Genomic DNA, 21,154 nt, shown 5'->3' on the forward strand with positions numbered 1-21,154 from the left:
CGCAGACCAACGTTCCAGATGTGTGACAAATAGTTTTTCTCAGTTGCTTTGGTACATTTCTTAGAAGTGAAATTCTCAAGTCCGTGTTCAATCTTGACATCATTGTGTCACTTGTGCACATCAAACAAACAATTGTGTTTTCCTACATTATCAAGTGCTTATGTCATGTTGATCAAAGTTAATTTTAATGGCTCTCAGTTGAAAAGTCTCACCGCCCACAACATTTAGGCATTAGTTCATCACATAAGTCTTTACATGCAAAATGGTTGAACAAGGTGACATATGTCAAACATATTTCTGTACATTTTCATTATACACCCATGTCATCCCTGAACAAGAGGGGGAGATTGGGGGGGATAATAATAATAAGATAATAAAGTACGTGATAGTTTGGGACAACGTCAGCTCCAACATCATCAGGCAATGGTTTGCGACCTGAAACAGGATGCCGTTTATTTTCTTTGGGCTGTGCAGAGCTCTCTTTTCCTTTGTGTATTGCAATGACACGTCTGTTGAGTTGGAGGGGGATGGGATCTGTTCCCAATGGGCCTCTTGCAGGAAGCAATGCAACTAAGACTAGTTGCGACTAAGTGTCCATCCAATTCAAGGAAACACAGAGAAATGCTTGAATATCATAAACATTTATTTATTTATTAGAATTGTGTAATTAAATTAGCACTGTCGCTCCGTTAATCCCACCACTTGTGTATTATGCATCTGTAGAAGCTGCATGATCTCACAGTGACGCCATAACGAACAGACTGGTAAACACCTTCCCCCAGCCTTTTCCTGGCGCGTAGCGGCCGTGTTCGGGGGGGGGGGGGATTACCTGTTAGAACGATGGAAGGCTGGAAGGCACCGTGTGACGAGCACCATCATCCTTTGACAAACACAAGTGAGCAGATTGTTGCGAGCAAAGTGTCTTTTCCCCGGGGCTTGTGGCTTGACGGGCTGAAGCCGAACGGAGAAACTCGTTGATCAGAGACTGCTTCCCAAAAACTAGTGTCTGTTATTCATAAAGTGAAAAGAAAGAACGAGCAGAATCCACTATTAACATTTGGTTTAATACTGTAAGCATCCGTGGGATAAATAAAGAATAAAGAGCTGCGCGTCAGGGAGCGCTGGCGTTCATCTTCTCCTGGCAGCTGTCCCACAGGTGGAGCAGGCGGTTGTCCTTGTTGGCGCAGAAGTCGGTGAAGTCCCTGAGCAGGCGGTCGGCGAGCCTCTCGTCGCCCAGCGCGCCCGTCCTCCAGACCTTGGTCAGCATGGTGTTGTAGGCCCAGTAGTAGCCGACGCGCTCCTCTCCGCCGTACGGGCCCTGGCTGTTGGAGGTGGTGGAGTTTCTGCGTCTGCGCTGCTGCCCGCTCGAGTACTTTCTCTTGGAGTACGGCAGCTGCAGGAACACGGTGCCTGGTGGAGGAGAGGCAGACGGAGGCTGGTGGGCCTCCGGGAAAAAGAGTGTGTGTCTGTGTGTGTGTGTGTGTCACTGACCTGTCACGTGGATGTACTGGGGCTTGTTCTCGGAGGGGAAATTAAAAGCTGAAGCTGAGAACTTGTCGTGAACAAAGCCGAATCTGGTAGAAACACATTTACACATGTTTGCAAATTGGAAATCCAGATTGAAGAATTCCGTTGAACATTCAATTCCTCAGCACAAATACAAGTAAATTAGATTTGACAGAGAATATATGATCACTCAAGTGTTTGAAGTGTTCAAAAGATAGAATGTTGTTGGTTAGAGGGCACTACATCTCATTGTGAAGCCCGCTATGAGACGGTTAATAGTATGACTACAGTATGTTGTTAATAGTATGACTACAGTATGTTGCTAATAGTATGACTACAGTATGTTGTTAATAGTATGACTACAGTATGTTGCTAATAGTATGACTACAGTATGTTGCTGATAGTATGACTACAGTATGTTGCTAATAGTATGACTACAGTATGTTGCTGATAGTATGACTACAGTATGTTGCTAATAGTATGACTACAGTATGTTGCTGATAGTATGACTACAGTATGTTGCTAATAGTATGACTACAGTATGTTGCTGATAGTATGACTACAGTATGTTGCTAGAGAGCAGGTCTTTGTGGATACAGACTGCAGGTGATGATTGACAGGGTTCATACCTTACGGCTTTATAGGGGAAAATACTGCATAGTGGGCCTTTAAACTGTTTGAACACAACTCGTTACAATGGGATTATAATGCCACGCCTGTGTAAGTGGCACCTCACTAAGCCCCGCCCCCGGCTGCTCCCGTCGGGCTGTCAGAAGACGCAGCACTTTATGAACATACACATGTCCTTGCAAACTATGTTTAACCACGACGCCCTCAGTAGGATTCTGAGACCCCTGACGAGTCACAGCCGCCGGACGATGCTGCGCTCTGATTGGCCACTCTGCTCTCGAGGGGTGGGGCTCAGGACCACTACGATTGGACAACTAAATGCTGAGCTGATGCTTCTCCACCAGGTTCCACCTACTGATGGTGTCATGAAGGTTCATTGAACATGTGATGTACAGCACCGTTATTAAGAATATTTAACGTTAGTCTCTGAAATGAAGTAAACCTTTATAAAATAATCCTGAGGTGATGACAACGTTGGCACAAAACACAATTGACGTGCTTACAAAATGTATTTCCTGATATTAAAATGGCATAAGGGGTAAGGCGGACCTGTAGAGTATGGCCTCCTGGAAGAGCTGCATCCTGTCCCAGTACGTCTCCGGTTCAAAGCCTGTCGGGTGGGTTCACATGGACACGTGTTGGCTGATGTGCACTTTACAGACACGATGGCGGTCACACGGCTGCGGTACCTTCGAACAGGTTGTCCCCGGCATTCTTCAGCAGACTGGCGACGTTGAGGGGGATGAAGAGCTGCGCTCTCAGCGGATCTCCGTACAGGTACGACGTCAGCGCGAAAGGAACCTCCAGCACGGGGACCAGCAGGAAGCCGCAGGACGCTGCCTTCCTGTGCCACCCTTGGACCTGACGGAGGAGGACCATCGTCTGTGCATCACACCCGTCCTCACGCTTTGTACATTCAGTATCTTTTGAAATGCCAAAATCCTCCTCTGTGTTCACACTCAAGGACAAGTTGTACTTCTCTGTACATCTGACGTTCTACCTTCGCCGCCTCCTTTGCTGCTTCCCAATGTCACTGTCCTTTGACAGACGTAATCTCACAGAAAGACACAGATCGCGGCTTCTAAGCAATAGCAAACTACAAACATACAGTAAGAACACTGCTCTCTCGGGTCGAAGATGATCCAGTGATTCTGAAGCACTGTTCTCCTGATCTGGGATCTGTCATATCGGTCTTTTACTCCTCCTTGAGTGCTTCACTCATTCTAGCCAAGGTTTACATTTCATTGTAGTGGCTTTTGACAGGACTCACACGGATGTCGTGCTTCTGGAAGCCAGTCGCCCTCCACGTGTAATAGTAAAAGAGCCGGTGCTCTAATGAGAGTCTGGAGGAGACAATCCCTCCATCACACGTATCCTCACATTTTAGGATTTCGCTACCCTAACTTTACCTCATCAGTCTAATCACATTGTGTGTCTCGAGACATGTGACGAACGACATGAATGAATGAACAAATCAATACCATCTCAAAGAGTACTGCAGCAGTGACGGCCATCCAGTGCAGCTTGATCTCAAAGGCTGAGTTGAGCGAGAAGTTCCCGTGGTAGTAACAGCTGCACCATTCAGTCCGGTCCCTGCGGTTGTTAACGTCCAGAGTGGCCGTCTTCTGCTCCGGCACCGTGGCAGCTGGGGGACACATGGCGGGAGGGAGGTAGAAGGAGAGGTGGAGAGGCGGGAGGCAAAGGAAGCACAAAAAGGAGAGATGATGCAGAATGAGCGGGAGCATGAGGATCAGGTCAAGTTAAAACAGCAGTTTAATCAAGAGCGATTAGAGCAACGAATAAGCCATGAATGCAGCCAGCGTCTGCAGCGTCACATCAGATAGCCAATCAGAGAGCATTCAGTGTTGCTCTAAAGACAGGCCTATCTAGGTGTGATTAGGTGGCATGAAGCAGGAGTGGAGCCGGAGAAGATTGAGAGAGCGACAGGTGGGGACATCGCGCACCACGGCACTACTGAGCCACAGCCACTAACACCACGGCATGCACTGAGGCACTGCTCCGGGATCAGACACACACCAACCCCGCGGCGTCCACTATTGGACCACATGGATCGGGGATGTGGATGGGTCACACCACAGCGTGAGGGAGCAGACCGGGTGATGCGCCCCGATGCAGATCTACGGCTCGGCCCGAGGCGAGCTGGGTCCAGCGTCATGGAGGCAGCGTGGCGCTGATCGACCACTCATACGCGGGTATGTATCGATCACCGCGACAACAAGCTGCGACGGTCATAGCACATTCTACATTTGTTTCATTGACTGGATTATAAATCACGTGTAAAAAGGCAGCCTATTTCAAATGTGAAAACTAAATGAAGGCCTCGAGGGCTCACTTGACGGTGCTCAGTCGGTCTTGGGTCGGCTGAAGAGTGGAAATGGGCCAAACTGCAGTGTGTACATTAATAATTAGCAGCAGCTCTGGAACAGCCACTTAAGATTTTGGTTTGTATGTAACTACCCGACCAAGAGCCCCGGGACAAATGCCCCCTCTGTGCCTGATGTGGCGTAGAAACTGGACCCAGACAGCCCTCTGTGGACTTGTGTATGATCTGCATCAGACCGCGCTAGGGAGGAGACTGGGGCTCCTCCTCGGGGTGGGCAGGGTGTACCTAGCAGTGCGGCGGCCTGGCTGCGTCCTCCAAAGCTGCGGCTGAAGGAGCTGTGCCTACTTGCGTAGGAGGCCGGCCGGCTGGGCAGCCAGGGCAGGAGGAAGGCCGGGAGGTCGCAGGGTCGCCGCTCCTCCAGCACAAAGGCCACCTCGAACCACTTCCGCTGGAACAGAGCAAAGTCCTCCAGGGCCGCAGCAGACCAGCCTCCAGCCGCGGTGGGGGGGAGCTGGGAGGTCGGGTCTGCAGAGCGGAGGACAGCTGAGGATGTGACAACAACATTGCATAGACAAGAACTCACTTGGCAAGAACTATAGACGTTGTGTTAAACCAGGGGAAACAGCAGAACCAGGCCAATCAAGGGGGGGGGGGGGCTCAGGTGAGGGCAGATAACAGAGCGGGGCACTGGCCACATGCCACTGGTCACACAGACAGCCCGTCGCAGCGCTGAAAATATGTTTTTGAGTAAATATTTTGCAGCCAAATCAATTTACAGGATATTCACAGATAATTACAATCCCTCCTCTGGATGGTGCAGTGATCAGTGAACTGGTCACCTTAGTGACCATCTCCCGTTTCGCTGGATGGTGGAGCCGCCCTGCCTGGCTGAGGACCCCCGATGGCAGGATTTCTAAATTAGATCCTGTTTCCCACTAATTCTTTAGTAAAGGTCTGCTAATTTGTGAATCTTGCCTCAAAGACCCCTGGGCAGCCACAATACATACAAGTACAAGCATGAGTACCATCCTTCTCTCCCACAATCCTGTAGAAGTAGAAGCCGTAGACAAAGGTGCGCATGGCATCTCCAGAAGCGTGGGCCACCACACCTTCATCCAGCATCTTCTACACAAAACAAACACATGGGACACACTGATCAGCAGATGCAACATGAGCACGGAGTCCGGATGCTTTACTGTGCAGCACCGACGCACGTGAATCAAACACGGGTAGAAAGGCGGAGGAGTCCATCCAGGGCAGTTTGGTTAATAATCTTACTGTTTGCTTTGGCTTACTAGAATGCTTAACTAACCCAGTGACTACAATGCTATTGCATACAGCATTTGTTGTAATAAACATCTTAATTCATCACTGAATCTCTCCAACAGCTGCCTTTGTTCATGTGACAGTAACCCTTTACATGTGCGTTGGAGTTACCTGCATGATATCCACCGCCATCCCATGTGTGGCCACGCCCTCCACATTGTTGACCAGCCATTGAACGACCTCTGCGCTAATGAAGCAGTTGAGTGGAAGTCCTTTCTGCTCTGGCAGCAGCTGCACACCGGTCCTGTAGTGGCAGAGGCCACAGAACAGATGAACAGATGCAGAGGACGCAGACGAGGGACGGCCTGCAGATCGCTTTGATCGCGGCCTGCAGTCGTTTGCTGACTGAAGATGTTGTGAACTACTTTGGAGGAGTGAGCAATGGCAGTACTAAACATTAAACAATAGATTTATTTAACAAATATAACCCTACTCCGATGGAGATTTATGTATGGTGAGAAATAATAACATACGAGTATGTATTAAACTGTTGAAAAGGGAACGTGTTACAGTAGCCACGTGAAAAGATCTTCACTTCTCGTGTAAAATGCAAAAGGTGTGTGTGAATTGTTTGTGACCAGAGCAGCACCCAAACGCGCCCACACACCCAGGAGAGGATCTTACGTGGGATGTTTGATGGCCTCCAGGATCTCCATGAGGGTGGAGGTGGAGGACAGACACAGGGCTCCTGCGGCTGAGTGCCCACTGCGGACAGATATCACAGGTCGCTTTATCCTTCACACCTCCATTGGCTAAAACAAGATGCTGTGCATGTTTAACACGGTACCTGGCGTCTGAGGAGCTGCCGGCTGCCGTCTCTCCTGCAGGCTGCGCTGCTCCCGCTGGGACTGCTGGCTGGACTCCTTTATCTGCCACCTCGCTGCCTTCAGCCGCCTGACGACAGTTCAAACCATCATTTATTTTACCTTCCATATAGAGGCACTCGGGCGTAGGACCAGCACAGTGGAGGTGAACTGAATTCTACTTGAAACAGAACTTTTTAGAATCAGTGCTGCCGTTACTCGGGTGATCCACAGGAAAAGGCCTCTATGTGTCTGAGGCAGGACGCTCAGACATCTCTCCAGCTGGGCGGATGAATGCAGCAGTGTGAGCGGAGACATGACGGGAGTATATGTGTGTCTCTGTTGCCCCGCGACATAAACAGAACACTACAGGATACGACAGCGTTGGTAAGAGACGGGGGAACTGAACGCCTCAACCTTTCCTTTGGCATCTCCTTCACCAAAAGGAAAGCAGATGATGCATTCCCACAATTCCTTGCAGCAGCAACATTGACAGAAAAGTCTACTGCTGCATGGTTGTCTTTTTCGGAAAGCGGAAAGAAAACAGCACCTCCTCTAAGAGCTAAAGCGTGTTCGAAGGTGGTTATTGGATCGTTAAAGAACTATACGAGCTGTGAGGAACTGCCAACACCTCAAATCATCACAACGGTAGAGATGACATGTGATGCTGGTCCCAGAGCAATGGGAACTCAATGCACACCATGCACATGCAGCAACGCAGGCTGAGTTCAAGGGGGGGTGGGGGGGAGAGGACACACACACACACACACACACACACACACACACACACAGGGGGTGCATTACTGACCTGAGAGTGAGGGATGTAGGAAGAGCGAGGGCTACGTATAAAATCCAAAATAAAGGCAGCGTCCTGTCAGCACACAGGAAGAACATAACCCAAGATCAAACACCCAAAGCCCAGCAACAGGAACAGAACCCAACAGAACAGAGATGGAAGGAGAAACAGGAGCAAACGCCCCCCCCCACCCCCCAGCAAAGCACCAGCAGAGACATTTTACCCCAGTATTTACTGCATACTATAACAGAAGCATCAGCAGAAGCAAAGTATTTAGATCCACACACAGCACAGATGTTCACCTTGCGGGGGCTGTCCACATATGGCGCCGCTGCGGTAACGCTTGGGGGCTCACTGACGGCCGTGGACGGCTTCGCCGGCTGCTGCTGCTCCTCCAGAGACCTGAGAGGAAGCATTTCAAGCTGACATTATGCTCCATCACTCTCAACCCGGCGGCCTGCAGCGCCAAAGCACTCACTTCTGGTTCTGCTCCATCTCCAGCAGGGCCGATAAAGCCGAGGTGCCTTTTTTGCCTTGTGGGGGCCCCGCAGGCTCAGTGGGGTACTGGGGAAGAGGACTAGTGACCTGCAGTGCTTTCATAGGTGTGCCCTTCTGCTGTGTAAAAGCCAGAGTAGAACTATTGTCATTATGGGCTTGTTATTAGTCATGCGTTTAAATCTAGTAGTAAACCCAGCTGTCACACACACAGTGTAAAGAGACAAAACACAACAAATATGCAAAATGATCACTGTGTCACGCGTGTCTGCTTCAATGACGTGGAAACAAAGCGGTGAGAAAGGTGTTTTGGTGCGATGGTCGTGTGCAGCACGCGGCCCAGTAAAGGAGCCTCACTCGGATGATCCGGTCGGAGCGATGGCGTCTCCGAATGCGGTTCAGACCCTCCAGGAAACGGATGAAGCCATCGAGGAGGACCCAGTCCCCACTGCCACACATCCCGGCACCTGCTCCCTCCCCATAAACATCCCAGTGCCCCTCCCCAACCGCCGCCCGCTTGGCCCCTCCGGCCGGCAGCAGGAGGAAGCGAGTCCTCCAGAACTTCAGCGACTCGATCAGACTGTGGAGGCAGAAGAAAGGATTCGGTATCTGCAAAGAAAGAGCTGCAGGGAGAGTGAACGTCGATGTGTCTGTGTACCTGAAGTCCTCCGAGCCAGCAGAACAGATGTACTGGTCCAGGTAGTTCCACTTGTACTCCTCCAGCCTCTCGTGGCCAAACTCCACCCAGCAGGACACAAAGTGCGCATCAGAGTGCGGCGGGCAGAGGCTGTAGCTGTACTGGATCTGTGCCGACTCGTACGGGTACCTGAAACACGCACGTCATTGTCACAGAGGACCCTTTTCTTTGGCCTTTCCCTCTGAATCAGATAGAGACAGTGGAGAGCGGAGCGCTGACGGGGGGGGCAAGGGGGGGTGCAGGTGGAGAACACGCCTCTAAGCTCGGGACATGTTTGTTTGTGTGTGTTCACAGGTTTCGGTTCCCTGGGTGGTGGCAGGCTGAGACAAACATGACGTCATAATGTACTCACTTGGGCAGGTAGCGAGTGACAGTGATGATCTTGTCTTTGAGGCAAACTTTATGGAAAGTGCGGCCCATACTGAGCCAGTAGACCGTCTCCTCCTCCTCCGCGCGACGCAGGGACACCAAACCTGGAGCCCAAGAAGGCCGAGGACACGTTCAGTCAGAAGCTGCTCAAAGCCACCGTGGGAAACAACTACCATATGAAGCTGGTAAAGAATCAGGTGCTCCAAATAACTGAGAAATAAGATACGATCACGAGAATACAGCGGACAAACAAAAGAAACGATATGGACCACGGACCTCGGGAGTAAAGCGGACTGCTGCCGAGCGGCGGGGCCACAGTGGGCGGCGCTTTCCTGTGGCTGGTTTGGACAATGATCTGGTAGCCCTGCATCAAGCGCTGACAGATGAACTCCTCAAACACCTGCGACGCACCCATCACGGGGGCTTCGTCCTCCCGCCTGAAGAGCAAGACATCGTTCTAGCGGTTCTCAAATCCCGATTCCAGGTCCCCCTCCTGGGCTCGGCAAGGTGCCCTTTAGCAAGGCACCACACCCAGAACTAATATAAATATCTCTCTCGCTCATGTGTGTGGCTTTCTGTACCGCCTCATTTACCCTGAAAACAGCCCCCCCCCACCCCCACCACCTTTCACTACGGAGACTCCAAGAAGCGACGTCGCTACTACCTTTCCAGGTCGCTGTGCGGCAGCAGGTCATAGCAGCCTTCGGTGTAGTCGTTCTGCAGCGCCTGGCGGTCGGGGAAGTAGTCGGTGGTGAGAGGCAGGCAGGCCGGCGTGGTCAGAGACTTCCAGTCCACCCCCACTGTGCAGCAGAAGCTGGGCACTGTGGGGGGTGCAGACAGCAGCAGGGCTTCAGGAGCACCCACACAGGCACAAACACACACACACACACACGGACAAAAACGATCCCCACAACAAAGACAAATGCACGTACCCAGAGTGGAGAGGTACGTGTGTGTGTGTGTGGGGGAGTGGAGGGAGGGAGGGAGGGAGGGTGTAGGGAGGGGAAGCACAGTGGGTGACAGGTGACGAGAGGAAGGGAGAAGACGAATGAGTGAAGGAGGAGGAGAAGGAGTGATGTAGATACAAACAAACAGAAAAGAAAGCAGGAAAGAGGGGAGGAAAAAAGAGAACGTGTTACTTTTACCGGCCGGCTGGTGATTCCGGAGGTTCTGAGGCAGTGATCACACATGCAGATTGTGGCGCTGTGATATTGTGCTATTACCATCACTCACAGGGAGAAGCAGAAAATGCTCAGTGAAGGTGTGAACTTTCAAGTGACTGACTGAATTCAAGCAGAGAAATCACATCATGCAAACATACATAGAGTGAGCAAACGCTTGAACGCTGTGTGCGAGAAAGGCTCGTTTGATAGAAGCAACAATTTCAATCAATCAACAGAAATACACTATGCATACATGCAGGAATAAGATATACAGTGAGGGAGGTTGGCCTAATCAATGCGAGTAATTTCATATTAAGGTCATCGGAAGGCCAGAGAGAGAAGGAGTGGGACACAGACAGTGAGGATACAGAGGGAGCAGAAGGGGAAACCTCGAGCCACAGGACCTGCAACAATCATTTCTACCTGCGACCCCGGAGACAGACGCCTGTCTGAGACACCTGCTCGCCAGCTGAATAAGCCCCCGCAGGGTGATGACACCCCTGAGGGTGTATTGGCGGTATCTGAGCTACGGCTGCATGACGACCTTTATAGTTTGCAGGGGAAAGATGGACTCACTTGGATCGGCACCACCGAGGGACAGGTCCTGAGATGTGGAGCCGCGGTTGTTGAGATTTCCTGTGCAGAGATTACAACATGTTAATGTCCTAGTATTAAAACTCAAATAGGTAATTTACACCTCTGCCAAACGAGAGCAGCAAATCATCATGTTTGAGAAAATCGAGCATTGGTCATTTATGCTTGAGAAATGACAGAAGCAATTGATCTCTTGTCAGAACTTTTCTTACAGTCAAAGGAATTCCAGAAGCCAAACCAGTTGCATTAAGTCCGTTTCTTGATGCCGGGCTTCCCTTCGGCATCTGTGGCTCTACATGAAGCCCATTGCTTCCTACGGGGACACACGCTCACCGGCCACTTTATTAAGTACACTTTGCTAGTCAAAGGTTGGACTCCTTACTGCCTTCATTCTTGTTGTTCTACTTTCAACAAGGGGTTGGAACATTCCTCAGAGGTTGGTCCATATTGACATGATGGCATCGCGCAGTTGCTGCAGATTTGCTGCACATCTATGATGAATCTTCCGTTCCACCGCGTCCCAGAGGGGCTCTGTTGGATTGAGGTGTGGGGACACTGGAGTACAGTGAGCTCATGTTCAAGTAACCAGTTGAGATGATATGAGCTTTGTGACGTGGTGCATCACCCTGCTGGAAGTGGCCATCAGAAGATGGTACACGGTGGTCAGAAAGGATGGACAGCAACACTGTGCCATTTAAACCATGTTCAACTAGTACTGAGGGGCCCAAAGGGGGCCCGTTCTCCTCTGACCTCTCACACCAACAAGGCACTTTGTCCACACACCTGCTGCTCACTGGATATCTCCTCTTTTTGGACCATTCTGTGTGAACCCTAGAGATGGTTGTGCATCAAAAAAATCCCAGTAGATCAGCAGTTTGTGACGTACTCAGACAAGACCGTCTGGAACCAACAACCATCCACGTTGAAGTCGATTCACGTCTACATGCCGGAACGCATTGAGTTGCAGCCACGTGATTGGCTGATTAGCAATTAGCAACAAGCAATGGAACAGGTGTACCTATCAAAGTGTCCAGTGAGTGTGCATCATTGAAAAATGTTCAGACATACATAGTTCTTCAAGAGTTGGCCATCTGTAGTTTTAACAAACGTCAATCCAACAGGACATGGGGCATTTTTTGGGGACTACTTTCAGTGGCCGATTAGTAGAGAAACATATGACTCAGTCCAACAGTGTGCGTCATAAAAAGAAGGATGTTTCCACTAACGTCTTTAATACGGATGGGTTCAAATACTCGCTACGTTACAGGAGTGTGTTTTGGAGTAGACTTATCACCACTGTTGTTGCTCCCTGGACTCTCAGTAAACTCCCCCGCTCCTCCACCAACGCACAGGCCATTCTCCCCTGCGTGCCGGGACGCTGTTCGCCTGAACCAAAACAATAAATAACAAGTGTTCATCTCAACGTCGGCGCTTCGGCCCAGTTTCTTCACAAGGGAAACTTCCGCTTCATGTAGCAGGTGTCTGACCTCCCAGTGGCCTCGTGATAGGCCAGTTCCAGCAGCTCCGCCGAGGTGTGGGCGGGATCCCTCTGCTGGCTGCCCTGCAGCTCCGCCATGTTCTGTCTGGTCTGGTGGTGGATCTGGATCGCTTCTCCAGAAGGACCTGAAGAGCCACAGTGCACATGCGGTTGGATGCTCGGGTAACCGGCAGCATTGCAGTGTTCATCATGCATGTGGACCCTTCATCCCCATGTGGGTTGTTTTCCAATCAAGTTTGGATGTTCAACGTCCAATTTGCTGAAACACTAAATGCTATGAAAACTAGAATATAAATTGTGGTACTTTACATGCAGCACAGCAGTTGATACCACAATAATACTTTATGTACTTTTCCTATAAAATAGAACAAATATAACGTCTCTGTGTCCTGCATGCAGCTCGGCACCGCAAACTATGTCAGTGATAATGAGTACTGGGACTAGGCCTGTCACGATATCACATTTCTGTTGTGATATTTATTGCGATATTGTTGAAATTTTCAGACCATTTTATGCCACTGATAACATAATGACAATATATTAGCATAGTAATAAAAGTACGCTATTTCAAAGTACAAAGAATGTTTTATTTGTCAGAATAGTTAGACATTAGAATCAGAATGTGAAAAAATATATTCTGATTAAAACAAAACAAGTTCAAGGGACACGGAGCGGGCGAAGCATTCGGGTTTGGTCCGATTCGAGAAAATGTGTCCGCGGCAGCCGGGGAGGTTTGACCCGCGGAGGTTTAACGCGGTGAAGTTTAACCCGGAGAGGTTTAACGCCGGGAGGTTTAACGCCGGGAGGTTTAACGCCGGGAGGTTTAACGGAGCGGCTCGGTGCTGCTAACAACCGGCCGGCCCAGGAGGAATGCAGGACGGCGTTCCTCCTGCCTTAAGAGGCGAACGAGCAGTCCGGAGGAACCAACAGTAGTTCAGGTTAAAGACGGGCGGATGGTTGTTGTTTTGGGTGAGATTTTATCTTAGTTCGCTTCGTTGGGTTCACTGCTTCTCTTCACGTGTCGGTGTCGCTCTGTGTCTGTGTGCGCTGCATAAGCCCCGCCCCCACTTTCCACAAGGAAAAGGGACAGAGGATCAACTTAAATGTTGGTGACGTTCATTTATATGTAAAATGAATATCGCAGCACCAGAAATGATTGCACAGTGTGTGCGATATGTCATTTTATCGCATATTGCAACAGGCCTAACTGGGACACAGCCAACTGAATCGCTGCGTTTCACAAAGTGTGTGCGTCTCCTCACCGACAGGGAAGGTGTGCATCCACCGCCGCCGGTTGGAGGTGAGCTTCATGGGCATTCGTGATGGGGTGAAGGGGTTTATGAGTGCTCTCTGAGGGGTGTAACCTCCAGGACGGATGTGTAAAGTGGACTCGGCGCTTCCCACTGTGAACCTGCCCGGGGCACTAGAGTCCCGCTGAGAGTCCATCATCTTGTCCAACAGCTCTGGACCACAGACGGACAAAACAAGACAAACGGAACGGGGAAAGGAAAGTGATGGATGGAGCACACTCAAAGAGATTTCCTTTGATTGCTGTTTGAGTTCTTTCACAGAATAAAACCAACAAACTGGGGCCGCCGCCCACCAGCAGCTCCTCAGTTCTGCAATAACCCCGACTACCCCATTAAGATGGAGGAGGTACCTCTGGTGCTGGTGTATCCCAGGGAGCTGCTGACTTCATACTGGACAGAAGGCATGCGGGGTATGAGGAGCATGTTGGACACAGGGCCCAGACTGTCATCAGAGGCCAGGCTGCACTGCTCCTCCGGACACCCGGGGCGAACGGGAGGGGACACGCCGATGCCCGCGGTGACATCCACCGAGCCCCAGCTCTTCCTCACACCCGTCTCTTTGTCTCGAACCATCCTGAGAGACACACGCAAGTGTCAAGTCGAGACATTAGCATGTTGGGGAGGTTATCTCATGGGGCACTTTGTATAAAGTGCAGGTCCGGACTCGGGGGGGACGAGCTTGGCTCTGGGAGGGCTCATGAATTTAGTGTGCTCATAAAAGAATGGTTTTAGAGGTGTATTTAGATCTGTAAATTACTATACTCAGAAAGTCTGAAACAACAAAGACAAACAGCCTTCTGACATTGTGTCAGTAACGTACAAGTATACCACGTTTACTGGCCTAAAGTTTAGAAGTGATGTGTACTCAAACGGAATGCAGTGAGTTTCAGGGTTAGTGAAGCCAAACGAGAGAAGACTGGAGACCCTGAATACTTGTTTAAGTTGTTGCATTAGTCAGCACCATTCCCGTGTCGCTGTGCGTGTTTCCGTGATTATATTGGAAACCCCTTTGTGTAACTTTTTGAACCCACCTACTTTTCCCTGCATGGCAGCACTCATTTCCGCCAGTAGGGGGCAGTAGCAGGTTGGGGGGCATGACTGGTGCTGGGATACTTCCAGTATAATTTATAACGGGGGACAGACAGTGTTTTGAGAAAATGTGTTTTTGACTGTCTTGTTATCCTCACAGAATCTGGAATGCTGAAAGGGGTCGTTGTGTAACGTGTATACTGTGTATACTGTGTACACTGTGTACACTATGTATACTGTGTTGTTAAGCTACCTGAAGTTGGTGCTCCTCTGAATCCGTGAGGGACCAGGTAGTCTGAACACCTGAGCGTCATAAGCGTCGTAGTCCACCTGAATGGGCAGGCTGTTTTCAGATTCCTTAGACGCACAGAGAGCTGAAAGAGGATTAAGATGATCAAGATTCATAAACATGTTTCATTCAAAATATTGTGATGACATTTCACTACAATCTAAGGATGTCACACAATGCCACAAGCAAACTAAGACAGAAGCAGCAGACCAGAACAGAACAATCAGATACTGTTTGCTTCTGTTGATGAGCGCTCGTTGATTACTATTGAAAACCGGTGGAAATGATTCTGATTCTCTGAACAGCACATCGGTTCAAAAACCCTGAATAACCACATGGAGAACCAGAGCTAATCATAAAGATAAAGGGCCACAACTCACTGTGTTCCTTGCTGCTCTTGGATTTCTCAGCATGAAGCTTGAAGAGAAGTCATTGGAATGAGATCAGGTTAAATCCCTGAACACTTTTGTACTGGAACAACACAATAAATAAACGTAATAGAAATGTTAATGCACCTTGCGGCCAGCCAGTTTGATTCGAGGGGTGAAGGAGCTGCAAGAGTTCTGACTCTTTGAGGTGTAGAAGCTGAAAAACAAAGCGATGTCAGTGCACCTCAGAGCCTGCAGCTGCTCTGCAGCCACTAGAGGAAAACCCTTTGCGGTGTGTTTGCCTATCAGCTGACGCAACTACCGTCCACACACTGCTGCTTTGACTGCGTGTGGCTAATAGCGAACAGCTAATGTACCAGTTCCCAGCAGCAATGCCGGCAGACTTGGTGAATTATTGTTTTTAGTTTTGTCGAATGCCGTGTGTTTTAAGCTGCCTCCGATGCTCCGTCTACACACAGTTACCCAACTGGGGTTCGTGTTCACCCGGCACACAACAGAGCTGCTGCAGAAGTCACCGGGTGGAGAACTGAGTGCAGCATTCTACTTCACCTGTGGTTGATCCAGTGAGGAAGGTTATAGTCGTCTCCTACACGGGAGTCTCCAGGTGCCGTCCTGTTGTGCAGCTACAGAGAGATCACAAGCCTGCAGGTAAATGCCCAATGCACCGAAGGAGACTTGCACTGAAGGACCTACCTTGAATAAGGGTACTGCATGCAACGGCTGCTCCCCCATGCACACCAAGTCGACCCCAATACCTAGAGAGAGGAAAGCATGTGTCAACGGCATCAACTCCTCAACTCTCTGTCGAATAGACGTGGTCCGTTTACCACACTGACCGTTGTCAATCATACGCTGTTTGGTGAGAATCATGAGCAGCCGGTCGACTTCAAACACTCCCACTCCAGGTGTGATGACCACTGACATCTGGCCGGTGCGGTCAAAGTTACGGTTGATGTAGTGCTTGTCGAACACTGTGGGAGACAAAGGGGTCGACAGCTGCTCTTCTAGTCTTTTCAGTTTGTGACCCGTGAAGGATTCACGTATATGGAAGGACGGGTTTACAATTCTAAATCCCGTCTGTTTGAGACCATCCCTCCAGATGTTATTTGTTTTAGGGGGAATGGGAGAATTTTGACAAGGACAAAATAAGGTTTGTCATTCTTTTTTTTTCTATGTCTTTTCAAAGACAACAAATCCTCCTTTAGGTAGCTAAATAAACTTTAATAGCAAATCTACTGTGGTATTCGTCTCCTTACCATTGAAGGAAAGGTTAATGGCCTCCAAGTAGTTTCCTTCAGCAGCAGTTGAGTTGTAACCAACAGGAAAACCATCTGGCATGAAGAAATAAAATAAATAAATAAACAAACACATACACGAGGCAAGATTACCAAAGCCAGCTGATCAAGAGATCCACTCAATCACTACCTGCTTCTTTGAGCCGCACCAGGACAGGGTACTGAATGAAGAGCTTCTTGATCGTGACCAGCAGGGACGTCCACTCGTCCCGTCTCTCATTCTGAGCCACCACTCTGATCACAGTGCAGAGGAGAGTTTGAGTGTTTAGCAGCAGTGTTGTACCTGCTGCAGGTGACCAGGAGCACAGTTTCAAAGAATAAAACGAGGAGTCTGGGGCTTTGAACCCGAGTACAGCCGGATGGACGGAACTGCAGCAAGGAAACGTGGGGAACACATTTGTCTTGAGCGTTCACTTAAACAGACTTGGTTTAGTCCTCCTGCTGGTCCCACTGCCTGTAGCAGCCTGCCATCGACTTTAGGAAAACAGATTGAAAGCAGCTCTGTCCTCGGGGACAGATTAACCTGAACTAAGATCTATGATTAAAATCAGTAACTACAATTACCTGTAAAAGTCTTCATAAAAACGTCCCTCGTGGTCCTGTCTGATGGACCCTCTCAGAATCTCAGGGAATTCATCTGAGGGAAATGATATTGACATCAATGAGACGTGTATCAATTTGCATCAGAACTCACTGCGACAGCGTGTACACAGACTCACCAATAGTTTTGGCGTTGTAGAATGTACGGGAGAAAAGTACAACTGTCACCTCATGACTGCAGTTCTTCTCCTGTTTTAACATTAAAAACTGTTTTTGTTTGACGTTTTTAAAACAAAAGCCAACATCCCCCCCAAAAAAAGAATCCCAAACCTTCCACTTGGCGAAAAGGTCCGACAGGAAACCATTTACAGCCTTCTCGAAGTAGAGATCACCTGAGAGCAAAACACTAGGTAAGACGTAAGACTCAGCAGAGCCGTTGTGGAACTGAAAAGCACTGAAGGTCCTTCTCACCATAGATGTCAAAGTCCCACATCTCACAACTCATCTGGATGAAGATGTACACCATTGCAGACGTGGATCTAAACACCACCTGTGTCACAAGTTCACAGGAAATAAATGTATTTTGGATGTACTTCTGATAAAAAGGAGATATGCAGTTCAAACGTGGGGCATAAGTTGAGAAGTGCTACACGATATGGACAAAACTATTTTATAATAAATAGCAATTTAGTGAATTAAGTAGTGTATTTGTTCTGTTCCGTTCATCAAAGTTTGGTAAGCGACATGTAAGTCAAGTCTATTCCTCCTTGATGCACAGTGAATAGAGTTTATTAATGACATCAATTCAGAAAGTAACTTAGGACCACGTATTAAAGTGGCCAACGTTTGAGGTCCGATCCGATTCTACGTGACATGGACGAAATGATCCGATTCTACGTGACATGCAGGAAATGATCCGATTCTATGTAACATGCAGGAAATGATCCGATTCTACGTGACATGGACGAAATGATCCGATTCTACGAGACATGCAGGAAATGATCCGATTCTACGTGACATGCAGGAAATGATCCGATTCTACGTGACATGCAGGAAATGATCCGATTCTACGAGACATGGACGAAATGATCCGATTCTACGTGACATGGACGAAATGATCCGATTCTACGAGACATGCAGGAAATGATCCGATTCTACGTGACATGCAGGAAATGATCCGATTCTACGTGACATGCAGGAAATGATCCGATTCTACGAGACATGCAGGAAATGATCCGATTCTACGTGACATGGACGAAATGATCCGATTCTACGTGACATGGACGAAATGATCCGATTCTATGTAACATGCAGGAAATGATCCGATTCTACGTGACATGCAGGAAATGATCCGATTCTACGTGACATGCAGGAAATGATCCGATTCTACGTGACATGGACGAAATGATCCGATTCTACGAGACATGCAGGAAATGATCAGATTCTACGAGACATGCAGGAAATGATCCGATTCTACGTGACATGCAGGAAATGATCCGATTCTACGTGACATGGACGAAATGATCCGATTCTACGTGACATGCAGGAAATGATCCGATTCTACGAGACATGGAGGAAATGATCCGATTCTACGTGACATGCAGGAAATGATCCGATTCTACGAGACATGCAGGAAATGATCCGATTCTACGAGACATGCAGGAAATGATCCGATTCTACGAGACATGCAGGAAATGATCCGATTCTGCGTGACATGGACGAAATGATCCGATTCTACGTGACATGGACGAAATGATCCGATTCTACGTGACATGCAGGAAATGATCCGATTCTACGTGACATGCAGGAAATGATCCGATTCTACGAGACATGACGGGAATGATCCGATTCTATGTGACATGCAGGAAATGATCCGATTCTACGTAAAGTGCACGAAATGATCCGATTCTACGTAAAGTGCACGAAATTATCCGATTCTACGTGAAATGCACAAAATGATCCGATTCAGGACACTTCGACTTTCACGGTGAATACAGCCTGGTGACGATATGCTTCTTTGGTACATTTCTGTATCCTTCCAGCACGGCTCTTACCCGGGAGTCTTCACTGATGTACCCACAGGTCACCTTCTCTCCCTTCACCCACAGCTCACTGGCCTGGGCTCTGGACAAATGACAAACGTCAAGAGATGTGAGAAAGCGGCAGCTGAGATGTCACCAACGTTCTCATGTGATCATTCTTATCCTTCCCACATAATGCATGTTGCTGCTTTCAGTGCTACAGAAAAGCATCTATACTGTTGAATTATTATGTCCAAATGTAGTGTGGAGAACAAAATGTAGTCTCAGTACCTTATTCCCACAAACTCCACTTTCTGCGTCACATAAGCACACGTGCTCACCTGGAATACAGATTGTAACAGTGGAATCCTCAATAACTGTTGTTACACATTATACCCAGACAGCAGAACTCCCACGTGTCCTACCAGACTCTTCTTCAGTCTCCACATGTCTCCTCTGCCGATGTACTGGTCCTTAAATGTCAGCTCCACCAGGTCCAGAGTCACATCCTACGCGGAAAAGAACACTAGGAGAGGTTCTGTTCAACCGGCAAACGCAAAAGGGTCATAGCGAACGTACCTTTGGCTCAACAATGTTGACAATGACATCCTGGTAGGCACGCAGCTTGAAGGCTTGTGCCACAGTCTGGTCCACACTGATTGTCTCTAGATGAGAACCAAATATCCATCATTAGCAAACAGGTCCGGCAACCATGACAAACCTCTGCATCAGGCAGTGAGTGGAATCATATAATAATAAAACACCTGCAATCAACTGATATCTGGCCATTATGAGGTCTATTGTAGGAGACGGTCTGCTACGTTATTGGAAAGACAACTAGGACCTTGAATGTAAACCAGACGCACCCGCTGCTGTTTATAGAGACAAAGTGTTGTGTGATAGCTTTAATGTTTAAGCTCTATACTCCATTGTTGATATACATCTACTCTGAATGTTTTACTGATGCGTAGCCGACGTTTACCTTTCTGGAGGTCCTCTTTGAGGCTCTTCACTTGCAGCAGCAGAGGACTGTGCACAGCAGGGAGAACAGTAGCAGGTCACATGGATGTAATATATATGTAACATGTATGTTAGTGGACAGAAAGCAGCCGTCCTCTCAGTACGCAAACTCACCTGTATTCATCTGAAGGGTGTGCGATCTCGATGATATCCCTCAGACTGACATGAGGGAAAACTTTTGGGTTGACAACCAACTCATCCTCTGCTCCAAAGACAAGTTGATTAGTGAGACGAGGTCAGTGAGGTCAACCCTTCCAACACGCATGGAGACGCTGCTTACCGCTTCCTCCAAAACCCTTCTTGTGCAGCACAAGCTTGTATGACTTGTTGTTCTTCATGATGGGCCAGCTGGGCTTCACACAGAGGTTAACGCCTCTCCAAACTACACGTTATAACTCCATTCATCTTCATTTTACTGTTAGTAGTCCTGTGTGTGTTTATGCAGGAAGAAGTGCGCTATGCTAACTAACTAACGTTAACTACCTAACTAACGTTAACTACCTAACCTAAAGTACCTACAGGCTCTTATAAGCTGGTACAGATAGTAGTCGACAGGACGGATGAACACAGAGAACAAATGAAGCAGTAAAGTTTCCTTAGTCTGTCCTCAAACACTCAAACTGACGTTAGCTCCCGCTGACATCTTGCTACCCTCGCGTGTCTAATTTAGGACCTTTAGCAGCCGCTGGACTAAATACCAACACAAACACTTTGCGACGCTACATAACGTCCAGCTATCTATTCAAATACGTCCACGGTGTTGAAATAAGCGGCGCCTGCTGTTTTCCCGAGGAAATGAAATACATTTAGCTAGCAGCGTTAACTGCGCCAACCTGACACCGACTTCCTCCCCAAACACGGCAGCGCGTGATGTGATTGGTCAGGACGGTCAGAGAGTGTTTGTGTGCCAAGAGGAATCACTCCGTTTGTTTATCTTCACTTCTTTGGGAAGACTAACTATTTAGTGCGTTTTCTGTTTTACCAAGAATACCTACGGACTCCCCTCGGATTTCTGGACATGCTTCAATTGAAATGAAGCT

At 48.6% G+C, this 21,154-nt stretch overlaps 1 protein-coding gene across 46 annotated transcripts; it reads right to left on the reverse strand.

The window, feature by feature from the left end:
• Nucleotides 1–624: 624 nt before the first annotated feature.
• On the reverse strand, nucleotides 625–21,000 carry depdc5 (DEP domain containing 5, GATOR1 subcomplex subunit). Of its 46 annotated transcripts, none has more exons than XM_078098797.1 (42): nucleotides 20,395–21,000; nucleotides 20,229–20,316; nucleotides 20,077–20,123; nucleotides 19,674–19,759; nucleotides 19,520–19,603; nucleotides 19,386–19,435; nucleotides 19,128–19,197; nucleotides 17,545–17,623; nucleotides 17,404–17,465; nucleotides 17,253–17,322; nucleotides 17,098–17,170; nucleotides 16,664–16,767; nucleotides 16,495–16,569; nucleotides 16,075–16,209; nucleotides 15,932–15,993; nucleotides 15,788–15,861; nucleotides 15,365–15,434; nucleotides 15,230–15,266; nucleotides 14,814–14,934; nucleotides 13,882–14,105; nucleotides 13,484–13,684; nucleotides 12,211–12,346; nucleotides 12,018–12,109; nucleotides 10,706–10,765; nucleotides 9,631–9,787; nucleotides 9,243–9,403; nucleotides 8,950–9,070; nucleotides 8,559–8,726; nucleotides 8,258–8,480; nucleotides 7,884–8,017; nucleotides 7,708–7,807; nucleotides 7,418–7,480; nucleotides 6,594–6,700; nucleotides 6,431–6,511; nucleotides 5,918–6,050; nucleotides 5,506–5,605; nucleotides 4,826–5,023; nucleotides 3,618–3,781; nucleotides 2,826–2,997; nucleotides 2,686–2,746; nucleotides 1,492–1,574; nucleotides 625–1,410 (listed from the first exon to the last, which is right to left on the reverse strand). In XM_078098797.1, exons 1-42 carry the CDS (start codon nucleotides 20,450–20,452, stop codon nucleotides 1,112–1,114), a joined length of 4,683 nt encoding a protein of 1,560 aa, XP_077954923.1. In that variant the 5' UTR covers nucleotides 20,453–21,000; the 3' UTR covers nucleotides 625–1,111. The 46 variants fall into 46 exon arrangements, with proteins under 46 accessions (XP_077954923.1, XP_077954924.1, XP_077954907.1 ...); XM_078098798.1 differs by having other exon boundaries at nucleotides 4,826–5,005; nucleotides 7,884–8,020; XM_078098781.1 differs by having other exon boundaries at nucleotides 4,766–5,005; nucleotides 7,884–8,020.
• Nucleotides 21,001–21,154: the final 154 nt, after the last annotated feature.

Source organism: Gasterosteus aculeatus, chromosome 3 (assembly GCF_964276395.1).
Source record: "Gasterosteus aculeatus chromosome 3, fGasAcu3.hap1.1, whole genome shotgun sequence".
NCBI classification, from domain to species: Eukaryota; Metazoa; Chordata; class Actinopteri; order Perciformes; family Gasterosteidae; genus Gasterosteus; species Gasterosteus aculeatus.